We start from the raw sequence: 22305 nt of genomic DNA on the forward strand, positions 1-22305 counted from the left end.
CTCAAGATGGGAATACATCTGTAATCTTGATTGCTTATGTAACCTATCTGTGAATTATTCACATCACCTTCTGGAATAGATTGTTATATTCCAATCTATATTCTGGAGTAAATTATTACACTAATGAGTATAACATGTCATATTATTTGGCAAAAGTTTCCAAAACACTCTACTTTTCACTGGCTATGACATGAACACCTTCAACAACTTGCCATGTTCATTTTTTCCCAATGAATATCTTTCTTGGGAAAGATGTTCTTGCTCTGATAGATTCCAAGTCAAAATCATCTGATGAGCTGCTAGTCTCATTTCAAGTAGGGTAATTGCAATGTTATAATAGCTCTGGCCCTCCAGGAACTTACATATTCCTAGGAGAAGTGATATAGTAAGGTAATTGAAATCTGACAAATTGGGCTTGATGACCACCCCTACCATTTACCACCTGTGTCACCTTAATTTCCTCTTTGAAGCTAAGTTTTCATCTCTAAAATTGGTATAAAAATAGTACCTCTCTCACGGAGCTGTTATGAGTGAGACATGAGGTAGACAGTGCTTAGTACAGCAGGTGCTTAATAAAGGTAGTACATAGTAGCTACTTAATAAGGGTATTCTTAAAAATCAATACCTTTAGACAAGATAGAATGATTATATTCTTGTGATAGGTATCGTGATAGAGGTGTGCACAGGGTGCATGAGAAGAAGGAATCTCAATTAAATGGGAACATTCTCTGGTGTATCCCTGAGTCCTAGCACAGTGATTGTGCTTGGTACTTGGAGAATACCTAATACACATTAAAATTATTTTAATAGGCATTGCTTGTAAATGTGCTTTGAATGACAGGGAGGCATAAGAATAGATAAAGAACCAGTGGACAGGCATTTTAGGTGCAGGAACTGCCTGTTCAAAGGTAATATTGTACAAATAAATTGTACAGTGAATACAGGGAACTCACTGAGTGTGAAGTATGGGAGATGAGGTTAGAGAAAGGTATGAAATCAGGATGGCTCTTGTATGTAAAGTTTGAACTTAATTTCAAAAGCTACTATATTAGTTTGTTACAGTTCTCATAACAAAGTACCATAGACTGAGTAGCTTAAACAATAGAAATTTATTTTCTTACAATTCTGAAAGCTAGAAGTTCAAGACCAATGTGCCAGAAGGCTTGGTTTCTTCTGTGGTCTCTCTCCTTGGCCTGTTGATGGCTGTCTTCTCCCTCTGTCTTCATATTATCTCCCTTCTCTACAAATGTGTGTCCAAGTTTCCTCTTCTTGTAAGTACAGCAGTCATATTGAATTAGGGCCCACCCTAATGACATCATCTTAACTTAATTGCCATTTTAAAGACGATCTCCAAGCGCAGTCACATTTCGAAGTACTGGGGGTTAGGACTACAACATATGAATTTTGGGGAGGATACAATTCAGCTACTTATAGTTGTCGAAGCAGTGGAGTAGCAAGATGAGGCTTTGTTTGTTTTTTGACAAAGAATGGTTGGAGCTGGTGATTTGGATTAAAAGATTGTTTATGTAAGTGTGACACTTGAAGCCATGCCTGAGGAAATTTACACAGTGAAGTGAGAAGGCCAGAAGGACAGAACCCTTGAAAACAACAGTATTTAAAGGGTGGGCAGAAGCAGGAGTCAGCAAAGGAGAATAGGAAAATGCAATCAGTGGGGGAGGGGCAAAACCAGGTAGAGCGCCCACAAATTTTAAAGCTATCAAAGACAGATGTGCAAGAAATAAGATTATTTTTACTTTTTCTTCTGCTGGATCCAAAGGCCCCACCTCCTAATACATTAGTCATGACGATATCAATATAGGAATTTTGTGGGGGACACAAACCTTCAGCCTATAGCAGAAGGCTTAAGGGAAACTTCCCTGAGAAGGTGACATTTGAGTAATGTGAGTCCCGGTCCTCTTTATTAACTTTGTGACTTATTTTTCATTGTCTCCGTTCGCAGGTGAGGCAACTAAGTTAGTTAAATAGTTTCTTCACAAATTTAATATCTATGAAATAACAGAATTAGAACTTAAGTTTACACCTCCTGATACCACCTTCAGATCACTTTTGCTGCACTGTAGATTGCATGCACGTTTTTATTTTGAACCATAAGAGAAAGTGTAAATAAATTCATTGATTGATGGTGATATCAATACAATTATTCAAACAGCTGCCTTCTTATGTTTAAAAGACTATCATGTGAAAGAGATATGAGGCTTTTCTTCTCTTGACTTGTGGAGTGGAACATAGACTGACTGGTATTCAGACCACACAAATGGAAGAATTTTCCTTCAGGATTTCACCCACACACACTCACACACACACACACACACACAAGTGTGTGCACAGCTTAACATTAGTCATCACTGAAGAAACAATAAGGATGGAAGAAAGAATAGGAGAATAAAGAGATTTTGTATCTACATAATTTCATTTTAAAAATTAAAAGTAAGAATACATTTTAATCAATTAAATATGTCTGAGTGCATTATAAAAACTGCAACACAGTGGCATAAGAATATAGCATGAGATAAAAACATAATGGTTAAAAAATCCCAAAAGATTCTGTAGGTTGTCTTTTCATTTTGTTTATGGTTTCCTTTGTTGTGCAAAAGCTTTTAAGTTTAATTAGATCCCATTTTTTGTTTTTATTTCAGTTACTCTAGGAGAAGTATCCAAAATGATATTGCTGTGATTTATGTCAAAGAGTGTTTTTCCTGTGTTTTCATCTAGGAGTTTTATATCATCTGGTCTTACATTTAGGTCTTTAATACATTTTGAGGTTTTTTTTTTTTTTTTTTTTTTGCAGTACGTGGCCCTCTCACTGTTGTGGCCTCTCCTGTTGCGGAGCACAGGCTCCAGACATGCAGGCTCAGCGGCCATGGCTCACGGGCCAAGCCACTCCGTGGCATGTGGGATCTTCCCAGACCGGAGCACGAACCCGTGTCCCCTGCATCGGCAGGCGGACTCTCAACCACTGCGCCGCCAGGGAAGCCCTTGAGTTTATTTTTGTGTGTGGTATTAGGGAATGTTCTAATTTCATTCTTTTACATGTAGCTGTCCAGTTTTCCTAGAACCACTTATTGAAGAGGCTGTCTTTTCTCCATTGTCTATTCTTACCTCCTTTGTCATAGATTAATTAACCATAGGTGTGTGGGTTTATCTCTGGGCTTTCTGTCCTGTTCCATTGATCTATATTTCTGTTTTTGTGCCAGTACCATACTGTTTTGATTACTGTAGCTTTGTAGTATAGTCTGAAGTCAGGAAACCTGAATCCTCCAGTTCCATTTTTCTTTCTCAAGATTGCTTTGGCTATTCAGGGTCTTTTATGTTTCCATACAAATTAAAAAAAAATTTTGTTCTAGTTCCATAAAAAATGCCATTGGCGATTTGATCGGGATTGCATTGAATCTGTACATTGCCTTGGATACAATGGTCATTTTGACAATATTGATTCTTCCTGTCCAAGAACATGGTATATCTTTCCATCTGTTTGTGTCATCTTCGATTTCTTTCATCAGTGTGTTATAGTTTCTGGAGTTCAGATCTTTTGTTTCCTTAGGTAGGTTTATGCCTAGGTATTTTATTCTATTTGATATGATGGTAAATGGGATTTTTTCCTTGAATTTTATTTCTGATCTTTTGTTGTTAGTGTATAGGAATTCAGGAGATTTCTGTGTATTAATTTTGTATCCTGCAACTTTACCGAATTCATTAATGAGCTCTAGTAGTTTTCTGGTAGCATCTTTAGGATTTTCTGTGTATAGTACCATGTCATCTGCAAATAGTGATGGTTTTACTTTTTGTTTGCCAATTTGGATTCCTTTTATTTCTTTTTCTTCTCTGATTGCCATGGCTAGATCTTCCAAAACTATGTCGAATAAAAGTGGTGAGAGTGGACATCCTTGTCTTGTTCTTGATCTTAGATGACATGCTTTCAGCTTTTCACTGTTGAGTATGATGCTAGCTGTGGGTTTGTCATATATGGACTTTATTATGTTCTCTCTATGCTCACTTTCTTGAGAGTATTTTTTTATCATAAATGGATGTTGAATTCTATCAAAAGCTTTTTTGGCATCTATTGAGATGATCAAATGTTTTTTATTCTTCAATTTGTTAATGTGATATATCACACTGACTGATTTGCAGATGTTGAAAAATCCTTGCATCCTGGGGCTAAATCCCATTTGATCATGGTGTAGGATCATTTTAATGTATTGTTGGATTCGGTTTGCTGGTATTTTGCTGAGTATTTTTGCATCGATTGCAGCACTATTAACAATAGCCAAGACATGGAAGCAACCTAAATATCCATCGACAGATGAATGGATAAAGAAGATGTGGTATGTTCATACAATGGAATATTACTCAGCCATAATAAAGAATGAAATAATGCCATTTGCAGCAACATGGATGGACCTAGAGATTATCATACTAAGTGAAGTAAGCCAGAGAAAGACAAATATCATGTGATATTGCTTATATGTGGGATCTAAAAGACAATTATACAAATGAACTTATATACAAAACAGAAACAGACCCACAGACACAGAAAACAAACTTATCATTTCCAAAGGGGATAGGCGGTGAGGGGAGTGATAAATCAGGAGTTCGGGATTAACATATGCACACTACTCTATATAAAATAGATAACCAACAAGGACCTACTATATAGCACAGGGACCTTTACTCAATATTTTGTAATAACCTATAAGGGAAAAGAATCTGAAAAGATGGACATTTATGTTTGTATAACTGAATCACTTTGCTGTATACCTGAAACTAACACAACATTGTAAATCAACTACACTTCAATTAAAAAAAGAAAGAAACAGAGACCTGGGTGTGAATTCTTATTAATGGAATAAAATATTAAAATATTGAAGAAAGACTTGATCCCTCACATTGAAAAAGCACACTGAGTGCCAGGTAGAATAAGAATAAATCCATACCTAGACACATTTTGGTAAAAATGTACACTACCAAAGGGAAGCTATTTAGAGCAAAAGGTAAAATTTTAAGAAAATAGATCACCTACAAAGAAATGACAATGAACTGAAAGCAGATTCCAGAAAAAAGATAGCATAATATCTTCAGTGTAGAAAGAGAAAATAGTTCAAAATATAAAGTTATATTCCTAGATAAGTTGACAGGCAGAGTACATGGAAGTGTTGGAAAATTGGGGAGAAGAAAATTTTCTAAAGGAAAATTGCTGTGAAACAATCACTGATTCTAACCTTTAAAATAATCGAAAAAGTTAAACAAGTAACAGTAAGTATATGTAGTGAAAAAATGTGTCATGTAATTCCATGACAATGGAATTACAATTAGAATAAGTGTATAGTATGAATTTATAAATTATGCTAAATAAATGTAAGAATATTTAAAAATGGCTAACAATTGGATAAAAATTTAGGTTGGAATATATATTACTAGATGCTTGGCAATCAAAATATTATTTTTATTATTTTTAATTAATTAACTTATTTTATTGAAGTATAGTTGATTTGCAATACTGTGTTAATTTCTTCTGTACAGTGAAGTGAGTCAGTTATATACATATATATATATATATGTGTATATTTCTTTTTTATTTTTCATATTCTTTTCCATTATGGTTTATCAGAGGATATTTAATACAGTGCCCTATGCTATACAGTAGGATCTTGTTGTTTATCCATTCTATATATAATAGTTTGCATCTGCTAATCCCAAACTGCCAGTCTATCCTTCGCCCCCACCCCCCTTGGCAACAACAAGTCTGTTCTCCATGTCTGTGAGTCTGTTTCTGTGAAACATTATTTTAATGGAGTTGTTTAGTTCCCTGTTTCTAGAGTGAGAACATACAGAAAATACATAGAGATGATAATCAGATTAACCATGTTATTAAAAAGTTGCTTTTACATACATTTAGGATTTTATGCTATTTTTCTATTTAAGTAAAGGGAGAGTATACAAAGACTAGTTTGTCTAGAAGCCTCCCTTTCTGTTAAAAAAAATTCAGCTTTTTATTATCTTTTCAGGATGCTAAGCTTTAGAGTTTAGCATGAAGGAAGAACCCAATTTGATAAGGCCAACATCTAGTTACCCTGTTGTGCTTTACAGAATGTTCTGTCTCTGATGGGTTTGTTATCTGAGGGCACAGTTGAAGAAGGGAGACACGATGACAAATGGGACTTTGTTCTCGATATAAAAGGCTAGACACAACAAAATATCCAATTGTAATTGCTTCTATTCAGGTGAATGTGAAATTATGCCATGCTTATCTTATGAATTAGTGAGAAGAGGATTGGAAATAGTTGATGAAACATTTTACACAATCTCAAATATTAACTTTTACCATAATTCATTCAGATGCTTTTGTCTTTTTCAAATGTTATAGCCCTTGCCATTCAGTTAGTCCTTAGCAATTACAGAATTGTGAATAATTTCAATATAATTGATATTTAAGTATTAACTACTAATGATATAATGCTTCAAAACAGCAACAAAAATTAATCCTTTTTAGTTACTACCAACTTGGGTCATAATTGAACCAGTGACTTAGAGGTTACTAAATAGTCTCATAAAATTCTTTCCAAATACTTGAGTGATCCAGTGCCCAATATATGAATTTGATATTTTCATTTCACGTAGTTACTCTAGTTGAATGTAACATTTCCCTAGATTCCTTTAAAGTTGTTTAGGGAGGGAACAGTATGGAACATGAACTCTCAGCCCTGTATTGAATGATGTAATGTAATTAAAACTTCATTCAAAAGAGATTAGGCTGAGTAGGTTTCACTATAAATGAGTGAAAAAGCTGATCTACTTTATGAAAATAAATGAAAAATTGCAGCCTTAATTCCTTTTTTATGACAAGCTGTCAGTAATGAAACATAAGATTACATTTAATAATTTTACTCACTACTTACAGAGCAAAATCTTACTTTGCAATAAAAAGTTATTACTGTTTATATACCACTGACATTCATTTATGAAACTGATCATTTCAACCAGTCAACTGTGAAAATAAATGTAGGTCTTAAAACATGCAATGGTTAGTTAATTTAATGTAAATTGAACACCTAGAGGATCAGAAGGCATCACATTTCTAATTCTAAACAATCTTGAAAATAATGTGTATTTATTGTTCAGAAAAATTGAGATGACATGAATGATTCTTATCATTTTATTCAGAAAACAGCAAAACAATTAGAGTATAAATGATCTCGCACACTGTCTCTTGATTGCTTCTACTTCTATGGGAATTCACTGAATTCCCCTTTCCCTTTAGGGAACTCTCCCTTTTGTTCTTAAACTGCTAGGTAGAGTTAACAGTTGTATTCAGTATATATGATTTTTTTTTCTGCTAAAGAATCTTAAGATGTATTCACTGCAGCGCATTTATCTGAAGCTGTGCATAACCAAAATGTTTGAACCTCCCACGTGAAATTCAGAGGACACTGATTATGCCAAGATGGTGATGAAGAGCAGGATCACTTTGTAGTAGAGTGAATGCTGCATAGCTGGATGGGTGGCTGGAACATGAGCAGGATTTTCTTTCTGGTTTCTGCCCTTACTACAGTCCAAACTACCCTAAGGGTGGAATTACCATATATAATGTATCATCTAAGTCAAGAGGTGTTTGAGAGTGAAGGTGGGCAACATTATTAATAATTGGAAAATCATCAGGAAGCCAGGACTGTCCTAGGCAATCCTGAATGTATGGCTACACTTCCTAAATGGAACAGTTAACTTTAGAGGAGTGCTCATTGCTGGCGCTTATCACTGATGGAATAGAGGAATTGTCATTCTGAATGTTCATCTTGTATTTTTAAATTACTTTCAGTCATTCCATAAATATTTGAGAACCTGTTTAAAGCAGGGAACTCTGGGTGCTAAGTACAATGCAAATAAATAGGGAACCTAGTTTGTCCCCATGGCTAAAATCCAAGAGTTTAAACTCTGTAAAGATGTAAAAGACACTAGTTATAAAAACAAAATGTAAAATGAGACCAATTGCTTTAGGGCTTCAAAGTGTGAGGTGAGATCGCTGTAGGTTGTCAGGCCTAGGAAGTGCCCAGGCAGGTGCTGGAATTTGTGCAGGGCCTTGACATAGATAGAATTCAGATACATGGAGAAGGAAGCTGAGAAAATATTTTAGGAGAAGAGAACAATTTGGAGAATGAGTCATGTTCATAAGGAAGTAAATCAATTAAGTTTGTTTTTGCCTGGGAGTGGGAGAAAGACAAAAAAAAAATTAGGGTCAAATTCTATGAACCTGTCAAAGGATAGAATAAAGAGTTTGAACTTGATCCTGTTTGGAAACGGAGTCCTCCTGAATGTGTGGGGACAAGTCAATGATACAAAAAAAAAGATGTACTTTAGAAGGAATCATTTGGCCGTACTGTGCTGGGTTACTTGTAGTTTGAAGAGAAGAGAAACTGAGGAACAGAGACCTGTTAGAGTGCTTGCCTAGTGGGGTATAAGGGGTAGCAGTAGAAATGCAAGGAAAGGAAGCACCATGAGGGAGGAAGGATGGCAGAACTTGGCGATTGATTGAATGTGGGAAACCTCAGAGGGTGTGAGGGAGAAAACCAGAAGATTCCACATGGAGCTGATTTGGGAGGCAGGAACTCAAGTTTCATTTTAGACTTGTTGAGTTTCAATTGATGGGTGGATAATTCAAGTGAATATGTTTAGCCATCAGTTGGAGATAGACCAGAACAGCAAAGCAATATGCTTCTTCTATGCTTTATTTGAAAATATGTGCACTTTCCAATAACTGTTCATTCTTGCAAACAGTTCTGCAAATTATTATTAAACTATAATCAAAACACTACATTGGTGAAAGAAGCTGGGAAGCATACTATGACTAAAAATAATCTAGAATTTAGTGAAATTATATTCTAGTCATGTTTCTGCCTCGAACTATGAGGTCTAAGGTAAGTCACCTTGTCATTATATCTGGACCAGTTTCCTCATCTGGACAATGAAGTGATTAGACCAAAGTCTCTTCTAGCTCCAGAGTGCCTTGATTCCGTAATGGGAAGAGGGGCTCTCATAGTCATGCCTTTCTTGGTCCTGTTAATTTGGAACATGATGCTAGTATTAATTTGGAACATGATGCTAGTATTAGTTTTCTATTGCTGCTGTAACAAATTTCTATAATCTTGGAGTCTTAAAAACAAAATTTATTATCTTATAGTTTAGTAGGTCAGAAGTCCAATATGAGTCTTACTGAGCTAAAATCAAAGCTAAAATCAAAGGGCTGCATTCTTTTCTGGAGACTCCAGGGGAGAATCCATTTTCTTACTCTTTCCAGCTTTTAGAGGCTACCCACATTATGGCTCATGGTCTCCTTCCTGCATTATCAAAGCCAACATTGGCAGATCTAGTTCTTCTCAGACCCCATCCCTTGGACCTTCTCTTCTGCCTCCCTCTTCCATTTTTAATGATCCTTGTGATGAAATTGGGTCCAGCTGGATAATTCAGGATAACCCCCTGCTCTCAAGATACTTAAGTTATGTCAATCACACCTGCAAAGTGTGATTAACTTTATCCATGTAAGGTAACATATGTAGTCACAGGACCTAGACATCTTTGGGGAGCCTTTATCCTGCCTACCATTATAACTTTTATTGAGAAAATAGGAAACCATCTATCTCTTCTTTCCTAGTCCTTGTGCTTCATGTAATATTGAAACTTTATCCAAAGATTTACTTTATACTGTATGATATAAATGATATACTGTATGATATAAATATATATGTAGTTAATTTTTGATTTCTCAAAGTTTAAAATATGGTAATGATTATCACTTAGGCATATTTTAAAAACATCTCTCAATTCCACCATTCAACAAATATAAAACTTAGTAAACATGCATATTCAAACTTAAAGCACAAGACTACTTTTCCATAAAATAGCAAGAAGATTATAATCATATGTTTATTTGTTTCAGGAAATAATGCATTTCACTGTAAAGAGTAAAGAATGAAAATTAGACTTTATATAGCATTTCACATTTTAAAGCTTTGGGTAAAAAGATATAAAAGTATGTCTAATCATAGACCAACTCCTTTGCCTCTTCTCTGACTTCCGCTTGACAGAAAGGATCTTTTAGTGTTTCAGTTTATAACTGTAAACAATGACCAAAGCAGTAATTATCTTTGACAGAGTTGTGAGGTTTTGTTAATTGAGGTTTGTGAAGACATGTCTACTATAAGAATGTGTGTTGTAATTCCTTTGTAAAAGCTTATTTCAAATGGACATATTTTATACTGGTAGAAATATATGTCATACTGGAGATGATGCCACAAATGAAAATAGAAACTTAAATGGGTATCAAGAGACAAGGTATTAGAGACGTTATTTTCTCATATAACATTATTGAGTTCGATGACTCTAGATGGAAAACTATGTTACCAAGGAATTATGATGAGTCCATTTTTCTCAGTAAAATTTCCAGGAAACAATTACTAGCCATGAGAGATATTATACAGAAATAGTAATTATTAAGTTAGAGAATAATCACATGCAAAGTTTCCTATTCAATACAAAGCTGATAATGGCCTTTGGTAAAATATGTTCCCAGCCAACATCATTCTCCATGGTGAAAAACGGTAACCATCTCCTCTAAGATCAGGAGCAAGACAAGGTTGCCCACTCTCACCACTATTATTCAACATAGCTTTGGAAGTTTTAGTTATGGCAATAAGAGAAGAAAAAGAAATAAAAGGAATCCAAATCAGAAAAAAAGAAGTAAAACTGTCACTGTTTGCAGATGACATGATACTATATGCAGAGATTCCTAAAGATGCTACCATAAACTACTAGGACTGATCAATGAATTTGATAAAGAAGCAGAATACAAAATCACTGCAGAGAAATTTCATGCATTCCTATGCACTAATGACGAAAAATATGAAAGAGAAATTAAGGAAACACTCCCATTTACCATTGCAACAAAAAGAATAAAATATCTGGGAATAAACCTACCTAAGGAGGCAAAAGACCTGTGTGCAGAAAACTATAAGACACTGATGAAAGAAATTAAAGATTACACAAACAGATGGAGAGATATACCATGTTCTTGGATTGGAAGAATCGACATTGTGAAAATGACTACACTACCCAAAGCATTCTACAGATTTAGTGCAATCCCTATCAAACTACCAATGGCATTTCTCATAGAACTAGATCAAAAAATTTCACAATTTTTATGGAAACACAAAAGACCCTGAGGACTTCCCTGGTGGCACAGTGGTTGAGAATCTGCCTGCTAATGCAGGGGACACAGGTTTGAGCCCTGGTCTGGGAGGATCCCACATGCCACACAACAACTAGGCCCGTGAGATACAACTACTGAGCCTGTGCGTCTGGAGCCTGTGCTCTGCAACAAGAAAGGCCGCAATAGTGAGAGGCCCGTGCACCATGATGAAGAGTGGCCCCCTCTTGCCACAACTAGAGAAAGCCCTCGCACAGAAATGAAGACCCAGCACAGCATAAATAAATAAATAAATATATTCCTATTCCCAACATCTTCTTAAAAAAAAAAATGACCCTGAATAGCCAAAGCAATCTTGAGAAAGAAAAACAAAGCTGGAGGAACAGGCTCATGGACTTAAGACTATACTGCAAAGCTACAGTAATCAAGACAGTATGGTATTGGCACAAAAACAGAAATATAGATCAATGGAACAGGATAGAAAGCCCAGAGATAACCCACACACATATGGTCACCTTATCTTTGATAAAGGAAACAAGAATATTCAATGGAGAGAAGACAGCCTCTTCAATAAGTGATGCTGGGAAAACTGGACTGCTACATGTGAAAGAATGAAATTAGAACATTCCCTAACACCATACACAAAAATAAACTCAAAATGGATTAAAGACCTAAATGTAAGGCCAGACACTACAAAACTCATAGAGGAAAACATAGGAAGAACACTCTATGACATAAATCACAGCAGGAACCTTTTTGACCCACCTCGTAGAGAAATGGAAATAAAAACAAAAATAAATAAATGGGACCTAATGAAACTTAAAAGCTTTTGCACAGCAAAGGAAACCTTAAACAAGACGAAAAGACAACCCTCAGAATGGGAGAAAATATTTGCAAATGAAGCAACTGACAAAGGATTGATCTCTAAAATTTACAAGCAGCCCATGTAGCTCAATATCAGAAAAACAAACAACCCAATCCAAAAATGGGCAGAAGACCTAAATAGACATTTCTCCAAAGAAGATATACAGATTGCCAACAAACACATGAAAGGATGCTCAGCATCACTAATCATTAGAGAAATGCAAATCAAAAGTACAGTGAGGTATCATCTCACACCTGTCAGAATGGCCATCATGAAAAAACTCTACAAACAATAAATGCTGTAGAGGGTGTGGAGAAAAGGGAACCCTCTTGCACTGTTGGTGAGAATGTAAATTGATAAAGCCACTAAGGCAAACAGTATGAAGGTTCCTTAAAAAACTAAAAATAGAACTACTATATGACCCAGCACTCCCACTACTTGACATATACCCTGAGAAAACCATAATTCAAAGAGTCATGTACCACAATGTTCATTGCAGCACTATTTACAATCGCCAGGATATGGAAGCAACCTAAGTGTCTATCGACAGATGAATGGATAAAGAAATTGAGCACATATATACAATGGAGTAATACTCAGCCATAAAAAGAAACGAAATTGAGTTATTTGTAGTGAGGTGGATGGACCTAGAGTCTGTCCTACAGAGTGAAGTAAGTCAGAAAGAGAAAAACAAGTACCGTATGCTAACACATATATATGGAATCTTAAAAAAAAAATGGTTCTGAAGAACTAGTGACAGGACAAGAATAAAGACACAGTTGTAGAGAATGGACTTGAGGACACAGAGAAGGGGAAGGGTAAGCTGGGACGAAGTGAGAGAGTAGCATTGACATATATACACTACCAAATGTAAAATAGATAGCTGGTGGGAAGCAACCACATAGCACAGGGAATTCAGCTCGGTACTTTGTGACCACCTAGAGGGGTGGGATAGGGAAGGTGGGAGGGAGATGCAAGAGGGAGGAGATATGGGGATATATGTATACATGTAGCTGATTCATTTGTTGTACAGCAGAAACACAACGTTGTAAAGCAATTATACTCCAATAAAGATGTTTCAAAAAATATTAATGTAACTGGTGAATGACTGCTTGAAGCAGTCAAAATGTTTGAACCTATACAAAGATTACCATGAATGTGACAACTATAAATACAGATTGGTACCACAAATTTAAAAAAAGTTTAATAAAACATTGTATTCTAATTAACTAAACAATAATACCCTCAAGTAGGAGAATGAGGGACACAGACATTTTGTGTTTCTGCTTGCAACAAGAGCCAAAGGAAACTGCCCATACAATTTCTTAATGACCCAAGGGAAAATAGCTAAAACCACAGTGGAAATAGAAAATGCCTTTAGTAATTTCTATTATAAACTTTTCACCTCATGGAGAAACTGGACAAAGCAAATCTGATAGTTGTATGGCCACGTTTAATTCCTTGGTATATGTTTGTCTTTTACCTCCTCTGTCCTAGTTTCTTAAACAGAAGTTGAGTGAAGTTCATGTAGCATGGTTTATTTTAATAGCCCTTTAGTTCTAGATGAGATGGGTTACAGTAGTGGACAAGAATAGCTTGTTGGATGAGAGGGTTATCTACTATGTATACAGAAAAGGAAAAGGCCACATTTAGGTTTTGGCTTTTGTCACTAGTTCTTCAAGCACAATTTTAACATTAAGCCATTATAATCTAATTAATCAATATGATCTCATATAAAGTAGATCTGAAATATTATACATAATGTGTCTATCATTGAACAACTACTTATGAATTCTTTTTGTCCCTGGACTAATATGTTTATTGTTGATATCCCATGACTCAACATTTTATGATCCATTTATTGTTTATACTGTATTTTTTCCCCAGTTACCAAAGCACATTCTTGAATTACTGCTCTCATAGTTCACCTTTTCTAAATGTCCTTTCGTACCTTTTCCAGGTAGCCACATCCTGGACATCCCTCAACATCTAGTTCACCATTTTGTTATACTGTAAAGTCTTGCTTAATATGCAGCTTGTGGTGGTGTCTCCTTTCTCTGTACTCATATAGAACCTATCATTGTATTGAGCCTTATGTTTCTAGTTATTTTTTTGTTTGTTTTGTTTGTTTGTTTTTTGTGGTATGTGGGCCTCTCACTGTTGTGGCCTCTCCTGTTGAGGAGCACAGGCTCCGGACGTGCAGGCCCAGCGGCCATGGCTCACGGGAACAGCCACTCCGTGGCATGTGGGATCTTCCTGGACTGGGGCACGAACCCGTGTCCCCTGCATCGGCAGGCAGACTCTCAACCACTGTGCTACCAAGGAAGCCCTCTAGTTATTTTTTGTGTTTATGTCTTATCTTTCCAACTAGATGCTGAAAGATTCTAAGAGGCAGGAATTGTTTGTTATATATCTTTGTATCTTTGCCACTTTGTCTAACAGGGTGCAGGTTTTTGGTTGCTTGTAATTTTTCAGAACTCTTGGTTGCAAGTTAAAGAAATGGAAGACTAATTCAAGTAATGAAGAAGGTCCAGGGATGGGTCTGGCTAAATATTTAGTCATGCTGGATCAGGTATCCAAATTTTTCATCAAGAATTTGTCCTCCTGCTTTCCTTTGTCTTGGCTTTGCTCTCAGGTGAGAGCTCCCTAAAGTATGCCTTCTAGTAGTAGAGGAAGAGCTTCCTTCTCTCAGTAGATTCAGGGAAAGCTTTGGGGCTGATGATTATTGGTTTGGGGTCATGTGCTCGGCCTGAGTTACATGGTTATGTCTTGAGATGGGGGGTGGGATCAGTTGCCCTCTCTCTTTCATGACATTTGCACTGAAATTGGAGAATGGGTAGTTCCTTAAAGGAAAAGGTGGGCTTTTGTGCTGACAGATGGGAAATGGATGCTGACAGGCAAAAACAAGATGCCCATTGGGAATTTCAGTAAATGTTTCCTGGTTGATCACATAAACTTCTAGGAAAGAAGTCAGATTTGTAGAGATTCCATTTTTTCACCTTCATCCAAAATACTTGTTAGAATAGTGCCGTGTATTCTCTGAGCCCTTCCTAGTCACTTTTGGAGGTGGGCGTAAATGTGATATGATGTATGACTTTGGCTCCCCATTGATTTATCACCAGAGCTGAAAGGTTATTACTCTCTCAAGGATGGATTAATAACTATGCTTAGGTGCTTGAACCTTTGAATAGGCCCTCAAAGTTCTTTTATGGAAGAGTGAACAGAACAATAATGAAATCTCTCACTGTGGATTGTGATGATGATAGCTCAGTGGGTTATGATAAAACTAAGTAGCATTATCAACAAATTAAACTGTGACTCTGTTTTGGATTCTCTCTCTGAGAGCTATGTTGTTTATAAACAACTTCAAAAGTTGTTTATAAAACATATAAATAGTAAGCTTTGAGGTTGCCATTATTTCAAAATAGTGGTCAGGACATGTATACTAAGTTGGCTGACAGGGTTTTTGACTGTCTTTTTTTTGTACATTGAGAAGTTAAGATCAGAGATATTTTAAGTACAAAAACTTAAGTCATATATTGGTCAACTTGCCTGAAACCCAGCCAGTGAAGATCTTAATGAACATTGCAGACAATGAACAGAGTATTAGCAAGATTAATTTCCATGAGAAATGGATGCTAGACAGGTAAAACTGAGATGTCTACTGAGTGTTCAATTAGTCTCTGCTGATTGATCAACTTAACATCCCTGTAGATCAGAATCAGGTTTGTGTGGATTCTGTATATTTTTTCACCTTCATCCCAAACACTTTACAGCTAGGCAATGTAATAATATCTTTGGATGAAAGCATAGATAATCTTTTATCATTGAATTTTGTTTAGTGTTGTGTATGCCCTTCTTAGCTAGTTAAGTTTATTTGTGTGTGGGAAAAGAGCAAATCAAGCATAAATACTTTAGTGTGTTCTTTAGAAACCAATGTTCTGAAATCTCTGAGATAGTTAATATTTATTTTATTCAAAAATATTTATTGAGTACTGCCTTAATTTTATTTTTAATCTTTACTTTTTAGAACTGGAAAATAAGCAGAAATCTACAGCTGGTACCACTTCAAATATTAATTTGTTCTTACAAATGTTTTAATCAACGTGACCCTAATGTCTTTGGAATTGCTCAAGTGTAGAGCAGGTAAGAAGCTCATTTAGAGCCTCACATGACTTGCCGCATCAGCTCTGCACAGTCAGATTATGCCCTACTTAGGATACCATGCTCTTCTCTTTGTCAGTACCTTGAGTAAAGGAAGAAAAATAATTTAATTGTGAAGGTCCCAATTTAAGCATTACAGTCTACCTTTAGATTGTTTAGACTCTAAGTGTGCTGTTTCTTCTTTGACTTAAAAACAAAATAAAAAAGGAAAAATAAAGATCAATGTGGAAAATGAGTATTATTTTCTTCTGTCATTTTATGAATACCGCCCTCCATTTCTAAATAGTATTAAGGACTTTGATGGGGACAAGTGTTTATTTTATGCATGTTTTGCAAATGAAAAGGAATCACTTTTTAGTGCTAGATAGTTCAACTATATTTGTATGATTTCATTTGAGTTCTTATTTTCTAAGTGTCACTAACATCTTTTTTTTCTTTCTTTTATTAAGGTAACAGTTTGTAACATTAAGTTTCATGTATACAACATTATATTTCAGCTTCTGTATACACTGCTGTGTGCTCACCACCAAAAGTTTAGTTTCCATCCATTGCCATACAGTTAACCCGCTTTACCCATTTCACCCTCTTCCACCCCACTTCCCTTCTGGTAATCACTAATATGTTCTCTGTATCTGTGTGTTTGTTTTTGTTTTGCTTGTTTTATTTTATTATTGCTTGTTTTATATTCCACATGTGAGTGAAATCATATGGTATTTGTCTTTCTCTGACTTATTTCACTTAGCATAATATGCTCAAGGTCTATCATTGTTGTAGCAAATGGAAAGATTGCATCTTATATTTTATGACTGAGTAGTATATATATATATATATATATATATATATATATATATATATATATATGCTATTGTAAATAATTCTGCAGTGAGCATAGGGGGTATATATCTTTTCAAACCAGTGTTTTTATATTCTTCAGGTGAATACCCAGAAGTAGAAGAGCTGGATCATGTAATAGTTCTATTTGTAATTTTTTAAAAAAAATTTATTGGGGTATAATTGATTTACAATGTTCTGTTATTTTCAGGTATACAGAAAAGTGAATTTGTTATACATAGACATATATCCACTCTTTTTTAGATTCTTTTCCCCATAAGCCATTACAGAGTACTGAGTAGAGTTCCCTGTGCTATACAGCAGGTCCTTATTAGTTATCTACTGTATATATATGCCATTTGCAGCAACATGGATGGACCTAGAGATTCTCATACTGAGTGAAGTAAGTCAGACAGTGAAAGACGAATATCATATGATATTACTTATATGTGGAATCTCAAAAAAGGCTACAAATGAACTTATCTACAAAACCAAAGTAGAGTTACAGATGTAGAAAATAAACTTATGGTTACTGGGGAGTAAGAGGCATGGGGAGGGATAAATTGGAAGATTGGGTGTGACACATACATATTTTTAATTTGTTGAGGAACCTCCATACTGTTTTCCATAGCAGATGCACCAATTTACATTCTCACCAACGGTGCATGGAGGTTCCCTTTTGTCCACACCCTTGCCAACACTTGTTTCTTGCCTTTTTGATAATATCCATTCTAATGGGTGGGAGGTGGTATCTCATTGTGGTTTTGATTTTCATTTCCCTAATAATTAGTGACATTGAACATCTTTTCATGTGCCTGTTGGTCATCTGTACGTCTTCTTTGGACAAATGTCTATTCAGATCCTCTGTCCATTTTTAAATCAGGGTTTTTGTTGTTTTATGAGTTCTTTATATATTTTGGATATTAACGCCTTATTTGATATATGATTTGCAAATATCTTCTCCCATTTGGAGGTTGTCTTTTCATTGTGTTGATGGTTTCCTTTGCTGTGCAAAAGTTTTGAGTGTGATGTAGTCCTTTTTATTTTTGCTTTTTTTTCCTTTGCCTGATGAGACATATCCAGAAAGATGTTGCTAAGACCAGTGTCAAAGAGTGTGCTGCCTATGTGTTCTTCTAGGAGTTTCATGGTTTCAGGTTTCACATTCAAGTCTTGATGTTTATTTTTGTGTATGATGCAAGATAGTGGTCTAGTTTCATTTTTTGTATATGGCTGTCCAATTTTCCCAACACCATTTATTGAAAAACTATCCTTTCTCCATTGTATGTTCTTTGCTCCTTTGTTGTAAATTAACTGTCCATTTATGTGTGAGTTTATTTCTGAACTCTCAATTCTGTTCCACTGATCTCTGTGTATGTTTTTCTGTCAATACCATGAGGTTTTAATTATTTTTGCTTTGTAGTGTAATATGAAATCAGGAGTGTCATACCACCACTTCTTTTTCCTAAGGGACACTAACGTCTTATTGACTAAGATAAAACCTTCATTCCACTTAAAAATGAGTAGAAGCTGAAAACCCAGGCTTGGTTACTCCTAACATCACTTTGTTCTTGCTTTTAAAGCTTTAAAATTTTTTTTCCACAAGAGAAACTGACAGAAACCAGGGAAGTAGTGCTGGGGTGAGAATTAGACTCTTTTTCTCTGAAGGACAACAGGAAAGTAGGGGAAAAATTCTTATGAAAATATATATACAGTTTGCATAGACCAGTAGTTTTTGGAAGTGTGGTTCTGTCCAGCATAATCCACATCACTTGAGAACTTGTTAGAAGTGCAGATTATTTGTCCCCACCCCAGACCACTGAATCAGAAACTGGGGGAGTATGGCCCAACAGTCTGTGGTTGAACAGCTCCTCCAGGTGATTTTGATGCACACTCTTATTTGACAACCCCAGGGACAGATTAAGATAAGTTTGCTGTGGGTTCAGAAAAGCAAGAAATTTAATTATAATTTATGTTTAAACCCCACTAGAAATATGTTTCTTCATGTACCTATTTGGTGGTTCTTCTTGTGGAAAGCTGAGTGATTTCTCTTCTTACATGTATTTTATTACCATGTTACCTTCCTAACTAGGCCCTTTATTAGTTCACTTCAGGACATACTCCTTCATGCATCAGGGTGGCCTCTGGCATACCTGGGAAGCTAAATCAATGGAGCACAGCTGAGAGGCTATCAATTCCAAAGAAAGCAAGGGTCAGTCCCCACTGAGACAGAGTCGGGACCTCGAGGTAAATTTCTAAAGGCTCCATTAACCAAGAATACATTTTAAACAAAAATAAAAAACAAGGTACAAATGAAAGTCATAGGAGCTCACTTAAAAATGAGTTACAGGAATAAACTGTATGTTTATTGAGGGAAAACTACTGAGAAAATTGATTTTGATTAGGGAAATATTTTTATACAACCTATGTTGTTGAAAAGAGTGTTTTGTTTACCATTTTAATCTCATGACTTCAGCGGCAATTTATGTGCTGTCTTCATTCTGGGGAGAAAACTGTATTCATTTATCTATGTACTCATTTATTCAACAAATATATCAGGTACTCTTGAAGCTCAGGGGAGATGAAGAGACTCTTGACTCTCTGCCTCCACATTTTCACCCCATCCTCTTCATATCTCAAGGCACTGAGACTTAGTTTCTGCCCTATTCCAAAACTGGTCTTTCAGAGGTCATCAGTGACTTCCTACCAATCCAGCTGCTCCTTATCTGGCTGTTCTTCTCTGTAGGTTTGGGCTTGATTGACCATCTTCTGCCTCTTGGAACTGTATGCCTTAGGATCGTTCTTTATTTCTCTGATGGCCTTTTCCCCATACTTTTAACTGAATTCTCTTCTATACCTTCATTCAAAAACAAGGGTTCTATGAGATTTCTCTACTTAGTCCCATTTTATTCTCTCTTAGTACTTTTTCTTTACCTGAAGGAACTCACCTACTCTTATCAGTTTCATTTAGCTTCATTTATCACACCTAGGTGGGTAGCTGCTAAATCTTTCTTCATTTTTAACCCATGTTTCCAAGCTCTTCAATTTCAACATATCCAAAATAGAGTTGATTCTCTTCTTCACAAATTATTTATTCATGTATTAGGCAAATATTTATTGAGGGGTTACTGTCTACCAGGCACTGTTTTCTGTTCTAAAGACATAGCAATGAACAAAACTGACAGGGTCTCTGATTTCAGAAAGCTTATGTTCTGATGGGGTGGGGGAGGCAAACCATAAAACCAGGAAAATAATATGGTGATATGTACTTTGAAGAGAAGTAAAATAAGATTCGAGAGATAGAGAAATTATGAGAATACTTTTTATACAGAGTAGTCTGTGTCTGATAAAGTAATATTTGATAAATAATCAGAAACAAGTGAGGGAATGAGTCCTGTGGGTATAATGAATAGGAATCAATTGAGTGTTTGAAAGGCATAAAGTTCAGGATGATGCTGGAAAGCATCAAATAACTGAATGTGTGCTAAAGAGAAAGCATGACTCTGAGATCAAGAGATTTAGTGTTGCTGGATGCATGGTCATGCATCAAGTGTCACCATGAGAACTAGACTGGGGAGGATGCATCTGCTTCTGCCCTGTGGGACAACCCTGTGTTCTGAATCATTATTTAATTAAATCAGAAATTAATCTTACTCTGCATAAATGTGGGTGTCTGTATGCATGTGAGTTTGTGGTCTCTTCTTGCCAATCTATAATCCTTCCAAAATGTTGGAATCTGAAACACTGCAAAGTATTTTTATTTTCTAACAATTACAACCAAGCTTTATTTATTCAAGTAAAATTGAAGCAATTGGAGCATTAACTTTTCGTGAATTTTTTGGATTTAATATTTTTCATTTTTTCTCTTCTCTGGAAGTTTTTTGGTTCACTCACATTTGCCTCATAAAGACACAGGAGAGCTCTTGGAGGAAGATGCGGTCGTTGCTGCAGCAGAGCCTCAGGCCACCCACTCATGCTCCTGACTCACCGCTGTTTGCCCTCGCTGAGGAACAAGTTGGTCAGGAAGCCATGCCACAGCCATGGCTTTACAGATACCGGACTGCCGTGGAGCCAGAGGTGGCGATACACTGGATTAGAATCACCCTCACTAACCGCAACGTTGAAGTCTTTGGAGAAGGTATGTGCTGAACTGATCAGAGACGCTAAGGAGAAGAATCGTTCGGATGCCTACCAAGACTCTGAGAATAACTACAAGGAAAACTCCTTGTGGTGAAGGTTCTAAGACTTGAGATCGTTTGCAGTTGAGGATCCACGAGTGACTCATTGACCTGCACAGCCCTTCTGAGATCTTCAAGCAGATCACGTCCATCAGTATTGAGCCAGGAGTCGAGGTTGAAGTCACCACTGCAGATGCTTAAATCAACATTTTAAATAAATTGATAATCAGTTGTTAAAAAAAAAAGTAAAAAAGAGAAACTCAAGTCTCTTTTACTGTTATACATTGTTATTATCTGTGTTGTGAGGAAGTAGTTTCAAAGAGAAAAAAAAATTAGGATTAGTAGTAATTCAAGAATAATTTCTGATTATTAACATTTCTGTGTTTCCTTTGTTTACATAATCCAAGATAGATTTTCTCTATGTAATTACTGAAGAGCTCTAACAAGTTTTCAGAATGATGTTAGTTGAATCCAGTGGGTAAAGAATCAGTAGATCTTGGGACTTCCCTGGTGGCACAGTGGTTAAGAATCCACCTGCCAGTGCAGGGCACATGGATTTGATCCCTGGTCCAGGAAGATCCCACATGCCATGGAGCAACTAAGCCTCTGAGCCACAACTACTGAGCCTGCAATCTAGAGCTGGGGAGCCTAGAGCCCATGCTCCACAGCAAGAGATGCCACTGCAATGAGAAGCATGTGCACCAAAATGAAGAGTGGTGCCTGCTCACCACAACTAGAGAAAGCCCATGCAGCAATGAAGACCCAATGCAGCCAAAATTAAATTAATTAATTAATTAATTTAAAAAAATCAATAGATCTAGCTAAAGCACTGATAATTGTTTTTCTATAATCAAAGCAATAAGCCATTAAGGATATTTGCTCTTTTTGAAATTTATGTTGAAAAACATTGTTTTCTTTTATACTATCATATTTGTTAATGGAGATTATTGAGAAAGTTTTAAATGAAGGTAGATTTAATTTTTTTGCTGAATAAGTCTTCTAAAATCTCTAAAATAAACACTTGGAACCTTCATTGGCATTTTTTCATAAAATAGCTC

General features: G+C 35.9%; 1 protein-coding gene and 1 pseudogene across 1 annotated transcript in view; both read left to right on the top strand.

Annotated features, from left to right (window-relative positions):
* Positions 1 to 16452, top strand: part of LRRC69 (leucine rich repeat containing 69) — a 93600-nt gene extending 77148 nt beyond the window's left edge. Inside the window, exon 8 of the mRNA XM_019925154.2 lies at positions 16108 to 16452. Coding sequence (XP_019780713.1) covers positions 16108 to 16218 — 111 coding nt within the window. The 3' untranslated portion in view covers positions 16219 to 16452. The remainder of the gene's footprint in view (positions 1 to 16107) is intronic.
* A 4440-nt stretch (positions 16453 to 20892) lies between these two features.
* LOC101328690 (small ribosomal subunit protein uS10-like) lies at positions 20893 to 22097 on the top strand (annotated as a pseudogene).
* Positions 22098 to 22305: the final 208 nt, after the last annotated feature.

Source organism: Tursiops truncatus, chromosome 17 (assembly GCF_011762595.2).
Source record: "Tursiops truncatus isolate mTurTru1 chromosome 17, mTurTru1.mat.Y, whole genome shotgun sequence".
Classification (NCBI taxonomy): domain Eukaryota; kingdom Metazoa; phylum Chordata; class Mammalia; order Artiodactyla; family Delphinidae; genus Tursiops; species Tursiops truncatus.